Source organism: Nematolebias whitei, chromosome 12, assembly GCF_014905685.2.
Source record: "Nematolebias whitei isolate Nwh7 chromosome 12, NemWhi1, whole genome shotgun sequence".
In the NCBI taxonomy this organism is placed as follows: domain Eukaryota; kingdom Metazoa; phylum Chordata; class Actinopteri; order Cyprinodontiformes; family Rivulidae; genus Nematolebias; species Nematolebias whitei.
This window is the reverse complement of record NC_056509.1, coordinates 25,483,893-25,500,623: the sequence shown is the minus strand read 5'-3', so window position 1 is coordinate 25,500,623 and position 16,731 is coordinate 25,483,893. Positions and strand designations below refer to the sequence as shown.

Genomic DNA, 16,731 nt, shown 5'->3' with positions numbered 1-16,731 from the left:
ACTGTCCTAAAGTTAGTCCAAAACAGGTGGAGGGTTTATAAAGCTGTCCTAAAGTTAGTCAAAAACAGGTATAGGTTTTATAAAGCTGTCCTAAAGTTAGTCCAAAACAGGTGGAGGGTTTATAAAACTGTCCTAAAGTTGGTCCAAAACAGGTGGAGCGTTTATAAAGCTGTCCTAAAGTTAGTCCAAAACAGGTATAGGGTTTATAAAGCTGTCCTAAAGTTATTCCAAAACAGGTGGAGGGTTTATAAAGGTCTGCATCTCTAGTAAATCTGATTTGTTGCTCCAGGACTGACCTGAGAACAGCTGGTACTTATTAAAACTTCAATTATACATTTAGAAAACATGAAAGAGTTAATCATTTTCAAATGTTATTAGACAGTAAAATCAAGAAAGTCTGCAGTTTAAATTCTCGCAGAAAACAAAATACACAATAAAAACAATTATTTGTAGAAATGAGCTGGATTTAACTACTTTAACACAGTGTAATATAAATTACAATATTTGTCTTATTTTCTCTAATAAGTTATTTTTATGCAGATTTTTACATTTTAAACTTGAATAAATTAGTTTAATTTGAGCTCATCTTAATACTTCGAATAGCTCAAAAATGACTGCACTTTTAAGTTATTTTTAGTTCATCAAATATTAACTCTTGGAATTATTCAGCTTTAATAATTAAGTTCAAAGCATTAACATACAAGCAGTCACATACATTTGAACTAGTTTGTAAATTATTCTTACTAAATGTTGCTATATCTGCAATACAAAATAATAAAAACAGCTTCTGTTATCAACTACCACCATGAAATGATGACAGAATGGTGATCATGGAATGATGTGTTTGTCTGTTAGCAAAATATCTCATGTAGGCAACTAGATTCAAGATGGCTGCCACAGCTATTTGTCTTTAGCCACAAAAGGGCGATAATGTTGACAGTTTTACAGATATTGAGCTAAAACGTGTGTAGAGGCTGATCGTTATCCCCAACACAGACTCCAGCTGCTAACAGACTGAGTGAGATCTTTGGATCAAATGTTGATCCAGTCTGTTTGTCTGTTAGCAAAATATCTCATGAACCAGTGGGCAGTTTTTAATGAAATTTGGACAAAGTAATCACTGGGTGTACATCTGAAATTATTTACCTTTTGGGGTCAACCTGAGTCAAGATGGCCACCACGGCTAACCAACTTTAACAAACACGAACATGGCTGTAATGAAGTTGTTTTTACCGATTTTAAGAAAAAGTCTTTTGTGTTCATAGCGGAGAGTTCTACCAAACCCATTCTCCAAGCGCCGTCAGTCTGTGCGAGATCTTTGTTCAAATCTTTGATTTGCGAGGCGGCAGTCGATACGGTTCCCTCAAGGAATGCCGGGTTTCACTTCCAGGGAAAGGATTCGCTCAGTTTTTCTAAAGCGAGGGAAAAGTCTCAGATCACCTTTATTTAAAAGTGTAAACAAAGCAAAGATGAAAACCTATAAACACGACAGAAAACTGCTGCGAACCTTCAGTTTTGTGTTTTTATTGTATTTAACTCGGGGTCCTAACTCCCGAACCTCGTCTCTGCGTTTTGTCTCCTCAGGTGACTCTGGAGAAGGTGCTGGGCGTCACCGCGACGGGAAACAGCGGACTGGCCTGCGACCCCCGGTCTGGACTGGTGGCTTATCCTGCAGGGTACGACGGGCATTATCTGAGCATCTGCCCTTTGACCTATCAGCACATGCTCCTTTATCATCCTTTATCTGAGCATGTGGTTTTTATCTGTGCTCCATCTCGGGGGCGGTGGGCCCCACAGAGACTCCCGTCTTATGTGCTCCTTTCTGAGATCTACTGGGCCTCAGGTTCTTGGGGTTAAGCAGAACAGAGCCGAGATGAAAAGAGCTGGAGCTGCTTTAGCTCATGTTGGGATTTTATTTTAGAGGGAAGTATCTGAGTGTGGAGGTGCCGCCTCTTCTGTGCTCGAGTACGCGCAGTGCTTGTGTCCGGTTGTGATTGACAGCTTGAGCAACCTCGTTAAACTGTGCTCGAGTCGCCCGACCCACCTGCGGCCCCAGTTTAAATCTGCACGAGCGTTAGGAATGCTTTTTCCTGGCTGGGAGATTGAGAACGAGCTGTTGAATAACAAGAGGACTAAAACTGTTGACCCAACAGGAAATGAGATTTAGAAAACCATAAAGGAATAAAAGGGTAATTGATTTAGGCGACAAAAATAAATTTACATGTTCTTTTTTTTTTTTTTTTTGGACAAGTTATTATTAAAACTATAAGCTTAAGTTGATAAAAATAATAAAAAGAGTCAATAAGTTTGACCTCGTATCGATGAATAAATCTTAACTTTGTATGAGAGAAGATAAAAACCAGACATTTGTCAACAATTTACAAAGATCTGGAAACAATTTGACTGTTTTACAAATCGGATTTTTGATATTCTTGGTCAAAAACGAATAAATTGTGTTCATCAACCCATTCAAAACTACAAAACAAAAGACGTGTTTTATTTTGAAATCTGCAATATTAGAATAGTTCATTTGAATAGAGCAGCCTTTTGTAGCTCACACTGCGGTTGTTTGATATGGAGAACACTTGGACTCTTTTTCTGCTTTTAGTATATGTCTTTTAAAGTAAATTAAAGAATGTAAACATGTTTCTTTTCTAGTACCGAAGTACTTTATTAACAAATAAAAGATTGCCATTAAATCCTGAAATCCAAAATTAGACCCACCTCGATTCTAAACTTGGCACAAATGGTAGGGAAGCTAGTGTTTGGTTGAACCAGTAGGCAACCAGTGACAAGCCCATACCTCTACAGTCTGAACCTTATCCTGAGATGAAAACGCTCGCTCCACATTGGGAGTCTGCCTTCAGTTCTTACCAGAACCCCACTGAACTCCTGTGGGATCGTCTCAGATGAGCCGTTTATTCCAGAGTGACCAACAAAACCTCGTTGGCCATCCCACAGTAGAGTGCGACAAAGCTGGTGAGCAGCACAAGGAGGCTGTTGTGGCTGTGTATGGGTCTTCCACATGCTACTATTTATTTAACCTTTATACAAGTACCGTATCGGTAGTCTCATTGAGTCATGAGAACTCATTTTCAAGAGAGACAAGTTTTAGACAGACAACGTATAGAGTACAGACAACAATATACAACAATAAAAAGCAATCAAATTAATGTTATAAAATCACTGTTACTGTTAGCAGCATTGCCCTGGTAGTTGAGTGGTTCTGTTAGAAGTGAGGTTCTCTTAGCAGCCTGGTCCTGTTAGCAGTGTGGTCCTGTTAGCAGCATGGTTCTGTTAGCAGCATGGTCCTGTTAGCAGAGTGGTCCTGTTAGCAGTGAGGTTCACTTAGCAGCCTGGTCCTGTTAGCAGTGTGGTCCTGTTAGCAACATGGTCCTGTTAGCAGTGTGTGACTGTTGGCAGTGTGGTCCTGTTAGCAGAGTAGTTTTATTAGCAGTGAGGTTCTGTTAGCAGCACAGTCCTGTTAGCAATGTGGTCCTGTTAGCAGCATGGTCCTGTTAGCAGAGTGATTCTGTTAGCAGTGGGGTTCTCTTAGCAGCATGGTCTTGTTAGCAGCGTGTGGCTCTTGGCAGCATGGTCCTGTTAGCAGCATGGTCCTGTTAGCAGCGTGGTCCTGTTAGTAGCATGGTTCTGTTAGCAGCATGCGGCTCTTGGCAGTATGGTCCTGTTAGCAGAGTGATTTTGTTAGCATTGAGGTTCTCTTAGCAGCATGGTCCTGTTAGCAGCATGTTCCTGGTGGCAGCGTGGTCCTGTTAGCGGCATGTGGCTGTTGGCGGCCTTGTTCTGTTAGCAGAGTGATTCTGTTAGCAGTGAGGTCCTGTTAGCAGCGTCATCCTGTTAGCAGCACGGTACTGTTGTACATGCAAATCTTGCAATTTATCCAGTTTTAAAGATTTAAAGGAAATAAAATGAGGTTTTGTTCATGAGACACAGACCGAAGATAAAAATGAAATCAAAAAATAAAATCATCCATTTCAGTAAATGACACCAGACTTGGCTGTTTGGCTTTGGCAGAGAAGATCTGGCACGTTTTTAATGGGTGCAACCCACAGACATAACTCTGCTGCTCGACCCACAAATACACTTGGCGTCCAAATATTTTAGAAATAAACCGGCTTTCCAACAGTGTCTGATTTAATGCCAAGAAGCATCGTTACAACAAAGAAATGATCAGCCAAACAAATTGTCTTACTTTTTGTTCTAAGGTTAGATTTATCCAAAAGTGTGAAAGAGAAATGGTGTTAGAGAAAATGAGCCAACATTTATTCACTTAAAAAATGCATTCTTCTTTTTTCCACCTAACCACGAACACACGAGTAGCTGTTTCACGACGTTGTCTTGTTTCCTGACCCTGCTGTAGGTGTGTGGTGGTCCTCCTGAACACCAGAAAGAACAAGCAGAGGCACATTATCAACACTTCCGGGTGAGTCGGACACAAACACACGGTCTGTCAAATACATGTGGCGCTGACATCTCTTGTCTCGTCGGCAGTAAAACCATCACAGCTCTGTCCTTTTCCCCTGATGGAAAATACCTGGTGACCGGAGAGGTCAGTGGCTTTTTGCTCTCACTCCTTTCGGCTGTTTTTGTATTTTAAATTTCTAACAAGCACCACTGTACACAAAGTGTTAAAGGGTTAGTTCAGATGTTTTGAAGTGGGGATCTAGACCACACTTCCAAAACTGAGGTCAGAGACGTCGATAGCACAGATCCCTATCTCACAAGGTCTGAGCTGTCACTGGAACGTGCCACAGTCATGCAGTATGATAGAAGTGATCTGGACTCTGTTTGGGATCGTCCACATGTGTTGTGTCACTAACGAGCGTCTTGATCCCACTTTGTTGTGGTTACAGCACGGGGCGCTGCACGACCAAACACCTTAATCCGCCCCGCCGATCAAAGCCGATTAAAGACTTGTCGGCCCGAGTGGCGTGGCACCCGGCCAGTTGCCATGACAGCAGAGATCAAAGTTTAAACCACAGCGACCATGAAGAATAGGCTGGTTTTGGCGCCTCCAGCTAAGCAGCTCTTTGAGTCGGGATCACATTTCTCCTGCGAAACATTAGGTTTAAAAATAATAATCACGCATGTTCTGTGATCAGCAGTTTTCTGACGCGCCGTTTTTGCAGCTCCTCTGAGATTTAATTTAAAACGATGCAGATAACCCTGAGTGACTTATCTGACGTCCCTCACTCACTCATCAGACGGGGGCTGATTTGCATACAATGGGAAGACGACGAGCTATCACGTCTTTTTTTGTTTGTTTCTGCCTCCATGTGCAGCCGGATGCGGTCCGGATTCAGTCTCCTTCAGACCATCTGTCCACAAGTTCATTGACTTCATGCACAAACGGCTCGCTCACTCTATAGGAGGTTATAGTGAGACAGGTTGTGGGACAGGTGAGGGGACAGGGAAGATTAGAAGACAAGTGATGCAGACTGGGGAATAAAAGACAGAGTGGAGGAAAACACGTTTTCATGATATTGTCCTCCCAGTTCACCTGGTCTCCCCCTTTGTTCGCCTCAGTGCGGTCACCTTCCAGCCGTGAGACTGTGGGACGTCGCAGAGCAACGTCAGGTGGCCGAGCTTCAGAAGCACAAGTACGGCGTCTCCTGCGTGGCTTTTTCTCCCAACAACAAGTACATCGTCAGCGTGGGGAACCAGTATGACATGATGGTGAACGTCTGGGCATGGAAGGTTTGTCGCTCCAGAAATCTGAGTGTTCTGGTCTATATGAAATGCTTGTAATGTGATTAAATCAGGCAGCAATTCCATCTATGCTGAATTATTTTTAGGTTTTTACATATTTAGATAAGTGAGCAAGTGTAGGGAAAGATTCACACTCCGTCTTAGTTTAGTAGTTTTTATTGACAGTCACAAACACGCTTGTGGGCTGAAATTATTTAAAATAAAGAGAGCCAAATGGTTGTATTTTAAAATTATTTTTAGTATGCATAAATAGTAAACATTTCAGCTTAAATTAAAATGTAAAATGTATCGATATCTTTAGTTTTAAGATGATAAACACGTAAATTCGGTCGAAATGAGCCAGTAAACATGTCTAATTTAGAGTCTTTTTAAAAGTTAAAAATACGTAAAAAGAAAAATTCAAGTAAAGTAATAAAAAACGATAAAATCAGACGTTCTGAACACGTTCAGTGTTTGTTTTTACAAAAAGCACCTTTCAGTTTTATCCTTAAATGTACAGAAACCAGAATCATAGCAGCTTTTTTCAACTTTTACTTAATTATGTGAATGTTTACGAAGCACTCACTCTATTGTGATCTGTTTTACTTCCATACATTTTTCAGCATCTTTCTCGTTCCACAATTTTTTGTCATTTCAACAAATCATAAATCAAAACGTTCAGCTCTTTCAGGACAATCCTGCTATGACTTTTGGTACTGGTGCAACTTTAGCCTTTTGAAATATTTAAAATGAATTGAGCTCATTTTACATCCTTCACATCTTTAGATCCGTTTACAACTTTTACTGCTCCTTTCACTTTTTGTTCTGGTTCAGCTTCTTTCAGCTTCCTTGTGCAAATTTAAACATGTTTCAGCTACTTTTAGCTGTTTTGTGCTCCTTTCAGATCCTTTCTGCTAACTACAACATTTTGTGCTTCTTCTAACTTCCATCTACTAATTTTAGCTTGTTATGCTCCTTTCAGCTTATTTCTGCCAGTTTCAGCTTTTTCTGCTATTTCAGCTACTAGTAGCTGTTTTTATGCTAATTTTAGCTTTTTCAACTAATTCCACTTTTGTTGCATTCAATACCTTTTTCAGCCTAATTCAGCAAAAATGTTCTCTCTCCATTTTCTTAGTGTAATTTAACCTTCTTTCTACTTTTTAGCTACTTTTCAGCTGTTTTATGCTAATTTCAGCTTTTTCAGATAATTTCCATTTTTTTGTTCTCATTTCTGCTTCTTTTAGCCTAATTGGGCAAAAATGTTTTTTCTGCTTTCTTCTACTAACTCAATCTTGCTCTAACTTTTCAGCTAGCTTTTAGCATGTTTTAGCTAATTTCAGCTGTTTTCAAAGAAATTCATGTTTTTCATGGTCGTTTTTGCTACTTTCAGCCTAATTAAATTATTTCTTATAATTTCAACTTGTTATGCTCCTTTCAGTTATTTCAGCTACTATTTAGTTATTTTATGCTAACATTAGCTTTTTCAGCTAATGCCACATTTTTTGCACTCATTTCAACTTTTGTGTTCTTTCTGCTTTCTTCTGCTAATTTAAGCTTGTTATACATTTTCAGCTAGCTTTAGCATGTTTTAGGTAATTTCAGCTGTTTTCAAATAAATTAAAGTTTTTCATGGTTATTTCTGGTACTTTCAGCCTAATTACATTATTTTATTTCTGCTAATTTTAAATTGTTATGCTCCTTTCAGCTTATATTTCTGCTAGGTTCAGTTATTTCAGATATTATTTAGTTCTTTTATAGCTTTTTCAGCTAATACCACATTTTTTGCACTCATTTTAACATTTGTGTTCTTTCTACTTTCTCCTGCTGAAGTACGCTTGTTCTACATTTTAAACTATGTTTCAGCATGTGTTTTTTTTTTTTGGCTAATTTCAGTGGTTTTCAGCAAGTTCTTCTGCATTAAGCATTCACACTGCATTTTCACAGGAAATGCAATTTCTCTAGTTTCACTTTTTTTGCATTCTTAAATAAATGTTAAAGTTTCATTTCATGACTTTGTGCTGTTTTCCTGCAGAAAGATGTGGTCGTGGCAGCAAACAAGGTGTCCAGTAAGGTGACTGGCGTGTCTTTCTCCGAGGACAGCTCTTACTTCGTAACCGTTGGCAACAGACACGTCAGGTTCTGGTATCTGGACCAGTGCAAGGCCAACAAGGTAGTACCAGACCCAGGATCCTGTGTTTCTTGGTCATGGGTCCGACCCTAGTCCATCTGAGTCCTCACCAGCAGAGGAATATTTATTATGAAGCAGTTCAGGTGTTTTGTTTTAGGTTTGTCTGTAATTGTGTATTGGCTTATTTAACACCGTAGAAAAATAAAAATGTTGTAGTTACTCCCACCCCCGTGTGGTGTGTGCAGGCCAGCGCTCCGGTGCCTCTCCTAGGCCGCTCCGGGCTTCTCGGGGAGCTGAGGAACAACTTCTTCTGCGATGTGGCTTGTGGGCGGGGCTCCAATTCTGACACCACCTTCTGCATCACCTCCTCCGGCCTGCTGTGTGAGTTCAGCAGCAGGCGGGTGCTGGACAAGTGGGTGGACCTGAGGGTGAGACACGTCAACATGGACGAGACGTTTGGACTCTTAATGCTCGCTGCTGCTGAACCTGCCAAACGATCAAATCAGTACTTTATAAACTCAAATACTTCAGCTGGACAAGATGTTGCACCGCTAAAAAAACCTTTAGGAGTTGATGCTGCTATGGCTCAAATTTTGATTCAATCTTTTCTAAGAATCACCAGTTGTTGACAGCCACCTTGAATGCCAGGCTGTAGTATACTTGTTCTTCTGTTAGCAAAATATCTTTTGAACCACTGAATAGATTTTAATAAAACTCTTAGAAAGTAATACCCATACCATTTACCATACCATTTTATTTATAGAGCACTTAAAACAGCTACAAGGCCAATCAAAGTGCTGTACAGACAGAACAACAGACAACCCACGAAGCAATATACAAAATGAAGTAAATCAAAAATATGGACATAAAAACGATGCAGATAATAAATATGACGACAAACCAGTGTGGAGCGTACAGGTTCAAAACACAGATCCTCTGGTGTTGAAAGTTACTGAATAGTAGTGAGTTTTTAAACGGGATTTGAAAACTGAGAGGGAGGGGCCAGTCTGACAAGCAGAGGTAACTCGTTCCAAAGTCTTGGTCCTGCTACAGAGAAGACCCTGTAATAGTTTGGTTCATGTCTAGAACAGATTAATGTTTGGAGTCAACCTGATTCAAGAAGGCCGCCACAGCTAACAACACTTAGGAACCACAAAAATGACTAAAGCTAAGCCATTTTTTTTTCATTTACCCTTTATTTATACAGGTTAGTCTCATTGAGCCACGAGAACTCATTTTCAGGAGAGACCTGTTAAGGAGCAGATGGGGGTTAAGGGCCTTGCTCATGGGCCCAGAGTGGGGCGAATGAGGATGGGGGCAAGTGTGGGTGCTTCACCTATCCCACCCACACAATTTTTTTATGTTGTCGGGGCCGGGGCGTGAACCGGCGATCTTCGGATCACAGGCCCACCTTCTCTAACCTCTGCGCCACCACTCCCCCACTTCTATAGATATTGCACTAAATGTTGGTGTAGTAGTAGCTGAGCATCAACACAAAGAAGTTAGCAAAAGATATTTGTTATAAAACTTTAGCATTAAATTTCTAGAATCAGCCTTATTTGTCTGTTAGCAAAATATCTCATGAACCAGTAGGCAGATTTTAATGAACTTCTTTTAAAGTGATTATTGGACAGACGTCTACAACTGATTAACTTTAGGATTCAGTTTGTTTAAAGATCGCAGCCACAGCTAATTAACAATGGAAATCTTGAAAATGGTTATAACTCAGTCAGTTTGACAGATATTAAGGTGAAAATGAGGGTGGTAGTAGCTGAGCATCGTCTCTAACATACTTTGTTTCAGATTTCGAGGAGGTGATCAATATTCACCCCTTTAATCATTACGTTTATAAAAGAGTTGATCCTATTTATGGTTGTACATGTTCATATGATTACACACTGTAGACCAGAGGTGGGCCACTTTTAGTTTCCAAAGGGCCACATCAAGACATTTAAAACGATCAAAGTGCCGCATAGAGAAATGGAAAATTTATTTTCTTTATGACAAGTTATCTAGAAGACCCTGAAAAAGCTTTAGCTTGTAGTAGCATAGCTAGCATGCTTTATAAAAACATGTCTTTCCAATATCCTTCAGGAATATAAGGCATATTCTGTAAACTGGCTCTTGCAACATTATATTATACACGTTAGTGGAAATATGTAAAACAAACTTATTTATTTGTGTTTCTAAGTCTTTAAAGGTTCCGTGTAGTTCTGGCAACACAACTTAAAAAAATGCTTTTAAAAAAGTTTTGCGTGAGATGTTTAATTTAAATTTCCTTAAGTCTCATTGATAAATTGCTGTTTCTTTTATAAATCTTTTTTTTTTAAGTTGCTTTTTTTAAATAAGGATATGGGGGCCTGATGGAGATCGTCTAAGGGCCACTTTTGGCCCTCAGGCCGTTAGTTGCCCATATCTGCTTTAGACGTATTCACCATTACAAAATGTTTTAAAGAAAGTTGCAGTGTCAAGAAAATTTAGTCTCTGTGTAAAGATTCTTTACTGTCAGACTAATTTCATCTGCAGGAAGTTTAAGATGCACAAATTAGACGTTTTGTCGTTTCCTAAGAGGCCTCATTAACGCCGGGAGACACACAACGCTCGTTGATTATTGCTAAAACGCAAATTTTCTGCTTTGTAAATAATTAAAGGACATGTTTCCCTGACTTCATCCACGGAAGGAGCCTCATTAAAAAAACAACTTCTCTATGCACTAATAACAAACACAAATTTAGAAAATAAACTCTTAATAATGGTTTCTTACTTGTAGAACATGTTTATTAAGAATTAGACAAATTAGAAATTATTTTGCTACTAATATACACATTAGCACTTATTAATAATACTTAATAATAATAATACTTTATTTGTATAGCACCTTTCAAACAAATGTTACAAAGTGCTTCACATTAATCAATGAAAACATCATAAATGACATCAGAAACACAAAAGTATAGCAAATCAATAAAAATAACAACACAAGTCCCTTATTGGTGTTTTATGGTCTATAAAGTTTTACTGGAAGCTTCTCCGTCAGATTATTTTTCATGCCATAGGAGTGTTATGACGTTATAATCTATGCAGTAAACTAATATTCCTGTTGTTTCGTGTTTGTCAGACCACCGTGGCTCAGACCCTGACTCTGTCTGAAGAGCTGATCTTCTGTGGCTGCGCTGACGGGATGGTGCGAGTCTTATGGGCCGCCGACCTGCACTTTGTATGCGCGCTGCCACGACCGCACCCCCTCGGCTCAGACGTCTCCGCCATGACGGACGCCAGGTGAGGAAGAGATCAAGAGTGGCCCAGCCGTTCTGTTTATAGAACTTCCTGTCTCGAATGGCATCGATCCTCGTCACGAAATGCTCCTTCATTTCTTCTCTCTGCGCAGCCATCTTTTCAACACCAAGGCAGACGCTTGCTACGCAGACGTCATCGCCCTTCAGTACGACCCTGCCAGTCGCTGGCTCAGCTGTGTGTACAACGACCACAGCCTGTATGTGTGGGATGTTAGAGAGGTGCGCCGGGTAAAGAAGGTGACCTCTGCCCTCTTCCATGCTGCCTGTGTTTGGGATCTAGAGGTAAACACTCGAAGGAGATCCGGATTGTGTAACAGCTGCAACACCAGCAGCGCTCTTTGTTTAGCCCTGGGTTCAGTAAATAACGATTAACTGCAATATCTTAATCAATCATGATGGAATGATCAGGGTATTGATTAGTGGAAAACTGGGGGATGAGTTTTGGGACTGAGGTGCTTTGGGTCAAACCGCTCCGGGGGTTAAAATAAACATTTTAATGTTTTAAAGCTACATATTTTGGGTGGTTGGGTCCATGTACGATCATATTAGTGCAGGCAGGTCAACGATTTAAAGAGGATTAATTAACTTTGGGAGTGAATTGAGGTGTTTCAGCAGAATTTGATAGTTTCTCAGAGATTAGTGGAGTCAGCAGAGATTTAAGACGCTTGAAAACAAATCAGGTGTTGGCCCCAGTCCGAAGATTTTAGCAGGCAAAGGAACGAGTATCTCAAAAGGAGATATCTTAGGATAAGTGTTAAAGCAGACTTTTTGGTGACGTGATGGAGTTGAACCTACTTTTTTTTAGTTTTCTGAGTCCCAGCCACATGACAGTAACCCCCCCCCCCCCCCCCCCCCCCAGGCAGAGGATGCTGAGGAAACTGCTCCAGATCCTGAACAACACGTCACACCCCCTGCATGATGCACTGGACTCTTACTGCAGCACCTTCAGTCCTAGACTGAGACCACCGAGGTGCTCCACAGAACAACACAGGAAGTCCTTCAAACTTTTCAACTCCTCCCCCTTTCTGCACATAGGACAATAAAAATCCTGCACTACAATAAACACTTTAATGTGTTCACATTAAAACATTTCAGGCATGTCTGCACCTGCACCTGTTTAGATCTTAATTGCTGGTATTTTTATATTCTCTGTTCTTTTTTTATGTGTGATTCCTTGTGTATGTCCCTTTGTACCGAAACTCTGGCACAACAATTTTCTGCGGGATCAATAAAGTTCTTTCTTATCTTATCTTATTCGGATATATCCTGGTGCATGATGGAACAATCTGGGACACTGACAGGAAGTCACAGACAAAGTCAGGATTGAGTATGTGGCAACGTGGAATTCATGAACGCCCCTGAACCCTTCAACCTTCCCAGTACACCAGATCATGATAATCACCCAGTGGTTAGCAGACAGAGTAGACCAGTTCCTGATCCACCATCCTCAACAGGATCATACAAAATAAAACAGGAAGTAAAAGCTGATTGAACAGAAGGGATACATCAAGAAATCCCGAAACAAAACAGAACTTAGACCTGAAAAACGAACACCTGTGCTGTATGTAGTATTTTGTTATTACGACGTGAAAGGTTTTCAGTCATTGATCGGTTCACAAAGGCTAAGTTTTTGTTGCACGTTGCTAATGCACCAACTTTACAGGGGTAGCTAATTGGTTTGATCAAGTTATTTTACACTTCAGCACGAGTTTGAATATACTGTTTTTGCAAATCTACTGTGTTGCAGTTGTTTTTAGCTTTCTGTGCTGAAACTTTACGTTCTACAGTATAAAGAGCTTGAACTATGAATATTCTGTTTACTTTAAGACTTTTTCAGATCAGCTCATAGACAGGAACAAAATGATCATTATAAGTCCCAGCTACTCACCCTGATCAAACCTGCATCCCATCAACCTTTCATTCTTCTCCAGATGTTTCCAGACGTTCCTGTAGAATCTGCTGCCGGTCTGTCATCAGGCGCGTTCCTCACCTGTTCAGCCGACAACACCATAAGGATGTGGCACATGGAGGACTCAACCCAAACCCGTGTTGGGTGTCAGAACATTCTCAGCCATGTGAGTTTGGCTTCAGGCCCCAGATATTTACCTTCAAACAGACACATGCTGACTCTTTCGGTGCAAACTCTGTTTTTGAATTACAGGTGCTGGTCATAAAATTAAAATATCATGAAAAGTTTATTTTAGTAATTCCATTCAAAAAGTGAAACTTGTATATCATATTCATTCATTACACACAGACTGATATATTTCAAATGTTTATTTATTTTAATGTTGATGATTATAACTGACAACTAATGAAAACCACAAATTTAGTATCTCAGAAAATTAGAATATTACTTAAGACCAAAAAAAAAAGATTTTTTAGAAATGTTGGCCAACTGAAAAGTATGAGCATGTACAGCATCAATATTTAGTTGTTGCTCCTTTTGCCTGGATTACTGCAGCAATGCAGCGTGGCATCAATCAGTCTGTGGCTCTGCTCAGGTGTTATGAGAGTCCATGTTACTCTGATAGTGGCCTTCAGCTCTTCTGAATTGTTGGATCTGGTGTATCGCATCTTCCTCTTCACAATACTCCATAGATTTTCTATGGGGTTAAGGTCAGACGAGTTTGCTGGCCAATTAAGAACAGGGATACCATGGTCCTTAAACCAGGTACTGGTAGCTTTGGCACTGTGTGCAGGTGCCAAGTCCTGTTGGAAAATGAAATCTCCATCTTCATAAAGTTGGTCACCAGCATGAAGTGCTCTAAAACTTCCTGGTAGACGGCTGCGTTGACCTTGAACCTCAGAAAACACAGTGTACCAACACCAGCAGATGATATGGCACCAAATCATCACTGACTGTGGAAACTTGACACTGGACCTCAAGCAACATGGATTATGTGCCTCTCCTCTCTTCCTCCAGACTCTGGGACCTTGATTTCCAAAGGAAATGCAAAATTGACTTTCATCAGAGAACATAATTTTGGACCACTCAGCAGCAGTCCCAGGCAAGATGCTTCTGACGCTGTCTCTTGTTCAAGAGTGGCTTGACACAAGGAATGCAACGGCTGAAATCCATGTCTTGCATACGTCTGAGCGTGGTGGTTGTTAAAGCACTAACTCTAGCTGCAGTCCACTCTTTGTGAATCTCCCCCACATTTTGGAATGGGTTTTGTTTCACAATCCTCTCCAGAGTGCAGTTATCCCTATTGTTTGTAAACTTTTTTCTACCACATCTTTTATTTCCCTTCACCCCTCTATTAATGGGCTTGGACACAGAGCTCTGTGAACAACCACCCTCTTTAGCAATGCCCTTTTGTGTGTTGCCCTCCTTGTGCAAGGTGTCAATGATCGTCTTTTGGACAACTGTCAAGTCAGCAGTCTTCCCCATGATTGTGTAGCCTACAGAACTAGACTGAGAGACCATTTAAAGGTCTTTGCAGGTGTTTTGAGTTAATTAGCTGATTAGAGTGGGGCACGGCAGCACGGTGGTGCAACTGGTAGAGCTGCTGCCTCTCAGTGAGCAGGTCCTTGGTTCAAACCCCAGTCCAGGGGCCTTTCTGGGTGGAGTTTGCATGTTCTCTCCGTGCATGCGTGGGTTTTCTCCAGGTACTCCGGTTTCCTCCCACAGACCAAAAACATGCATGTTAGGCTGATTGGTAACTCTAAATTGTCTCTGGGTGTGAGTGAGAGAGTGAATGGTTGTTTGTCTCGTTTGTCTCTATGTGGCCCTGTGATGAACTTGCGACCCGTCCAGGGTGTACCCCGCCCCTCGCACAGTGATTGCTGGACATGGGCACCAGCGACCCCCGTGACCCAAAATGGAACAAGTGGGTAAAGATAATGGATGGATGGAGTGTGGCACCAGGTGTCTTCAATATTGAACCTATTCACAATATTCTAATTTTCTGAGATACTGAATTTGGGTTTTTTATTAGTTGTCAGTTATAATCATCAACATTAAAGAAAACATTTGAAATATATCAGTCTGTGCGTAATGAATGAATATACAAGTTTCACTTTTTGAATGGAATTACTGAAATAAATCAACTTTTTCATGATATTCTAATTTTATGACCAGCACCTGTATTTCTGTGCCCATCCTTTGCTTTACAGGATCTTTTAAACATAATTTATGTTGATGGAAACACCAGCACCTTGTTGGATCCAGAATGTGCAACAAATGTGAATGCAGACAAGTCAGGAGATGTGCCGGCTGCAGAAATCAGGGGCAGCATCAGGACCGTCTGCGTCAGTCCAGATGGCAAACACCTGGCATCTGGAGATCGCAACGGGATGCTGAGGTAACGATCAAGGACTGAAGCAGGTACCGATGTCCGGCATGAGTGACTGTCTCTCTATAATGTGAATTAATCCTGTGCAGGGTTCATGACCTCAGCAGCATGAAGGAGATCCTGAAAGTTGAGGCTCACGATGCTGAAATCCTCTGTTTGGAATACAGCAAACCAGAAACAGGTCTGTGTGTGTCTGCTAGCTTTAATTTTAGCTCACTTAGCATTTAAATTGGATCCTCAGCTCCTATAGGTTGTCTTGGTGTTTTCAGGCCTGAAGCTGCTGGCCACAGCTAGCAGGGACCGTCTGATCCACGTCCTGAATGCAGACGACGACTACAGTCTGGTGCAGACACTCGATGAGCACTCTTCATCCATAACAGCCGTCCGCTTTGCTGGTGAGTCTCTTCAGATCCTTTAGTCCATGCTATTATGTTGTCTCAGTTCCACACAAAGTCCCACTTAGGTCTCCGCACAGCGATGCTTTTTCAGACAATTAATGGACATGATACACATACTCAGTTTGCTCATTGAAGGCTTTTCTCTCACCCTTCCATCTCTCATTTCTTTTTTCTTGTAGCTACTGTTTCCAATTTCTTACATAGTGTTGGGGAACAAATACAAGCTTGTCTACAGTTTTGTTTTTCAATACATTAAAGTATTTTTTCCCCTTTAGCTCATGAGAACAATGTGAAGATAATCAGCTGTGGTGCAGACAAGAGCATTTACTTCCGCACAGCACACAAGGTAACATCTGCAGCCCTTTAATTTGATCTGTTTTAGTAGAACATGCTGTAACCACACACAAATACACACAAGCAACAGGAATATATTTAGTCAGAAACAGCACTGAAGTATATGATTAACGGTTTAGTAAAAGAGTAGCAGAACTTTGTTCAGTGTAAAGGAAATAAAAGAGTAACTGTGAAAATCTGCCACATAGACAACAATGAGATTTTGGTAAACTGGTAAGAAATAAACGGTCTTCTGGAGTCTTTGCAGCTCAGATAGACTTCACAATAAAAACCATCTTTTATAGTTTAAACCGGTTACAGAAAGTTGGACTTTTGCTAATACTTTCATGCAACTTCACTCGCTGTGGCGACCTCTGCTGAACGGAGCAGCTGAAAGAAAAACAACAATTCTACATCAAAACGTAGGCATTTCAGTGTTTTCCCTACATTACTGACCTGGTGGTGGTGGTGGTGGGGGGGGGGGGGGGGGGAAAAACGTAAAAACACCGCGGGGTGTCGCTGTCTGTTCCGGTGGGATGTGGTGGGGGGGGGATATAAAAGGTGGGAGA

The 16,731-nt window shown here is 40.9% G+C and overlaps 2 protein-coding genes across 2 annotated transcripts in view; both read left to right on the top strand.

Moving 5' to 3' along the window:
- fermt1 (FERM domain containing kindlin 1) overlaps positions 1-16,731 on the top strand; it is a gene marked incomplete at its 5' end in the record, with an annotated part of 928,370 nt that overhangs the window by 291,241 nt on the left and 620,398 nt on the right.
- Positions 1-16,731, top strand: part of LOC119418709 (mitogen-activated protein kinase-binding protein 1-like) — a 40,701-nt gene that overhangs the window by 534 nt on the left and 23,436 nt on the right. Inside the window, exons 2-14 of the mRNA XM_037686041.1 lie at positions 1,585-1,676; positions 4,382-4,444; positions 4,513-4,570; positions 5,548-5,718; positions 7,742-7,879; positions 8,083-8,265; positions 10,956-11,116; positions 11,226-11,415; positions 13,065-13,208; positions 15,253-15,440; positions 15,521-15,612; positions 15,701-15,826; positions 16,105-16,175. Of these exons, the coding sequence (XP_037541969.1) occupies positions 1,585-1,676; positions 4,382-4,444; positions 4,513-4,570; positions 5,548-5,718; positions 7,742-7,879; positions 8,083-8,265; positions 10,956-11,116; positions 11,226-11,415; positions 13,065-13,208; positions 15,253-15,440; positions 15,521-15,612; positions 15,701-15,826; positions 16,105-16,175 (1,677 nt within the window). The remainder of the gene's footprint in view (positions 1-1,584; positions 1,677-4,381; positions 4,445-4,512; positions 4,571-5,547; positions 5,719-7,741; positions 7,880-8,082; positions 8,266-10,955; positions 11,117-11,225; positions 11,416-13,064; positions 13,209-15,252; positions 15,441-15,520; positions 15,613-15,700; positions 15,827-16,104; positions 16,176-16,731) is intronic.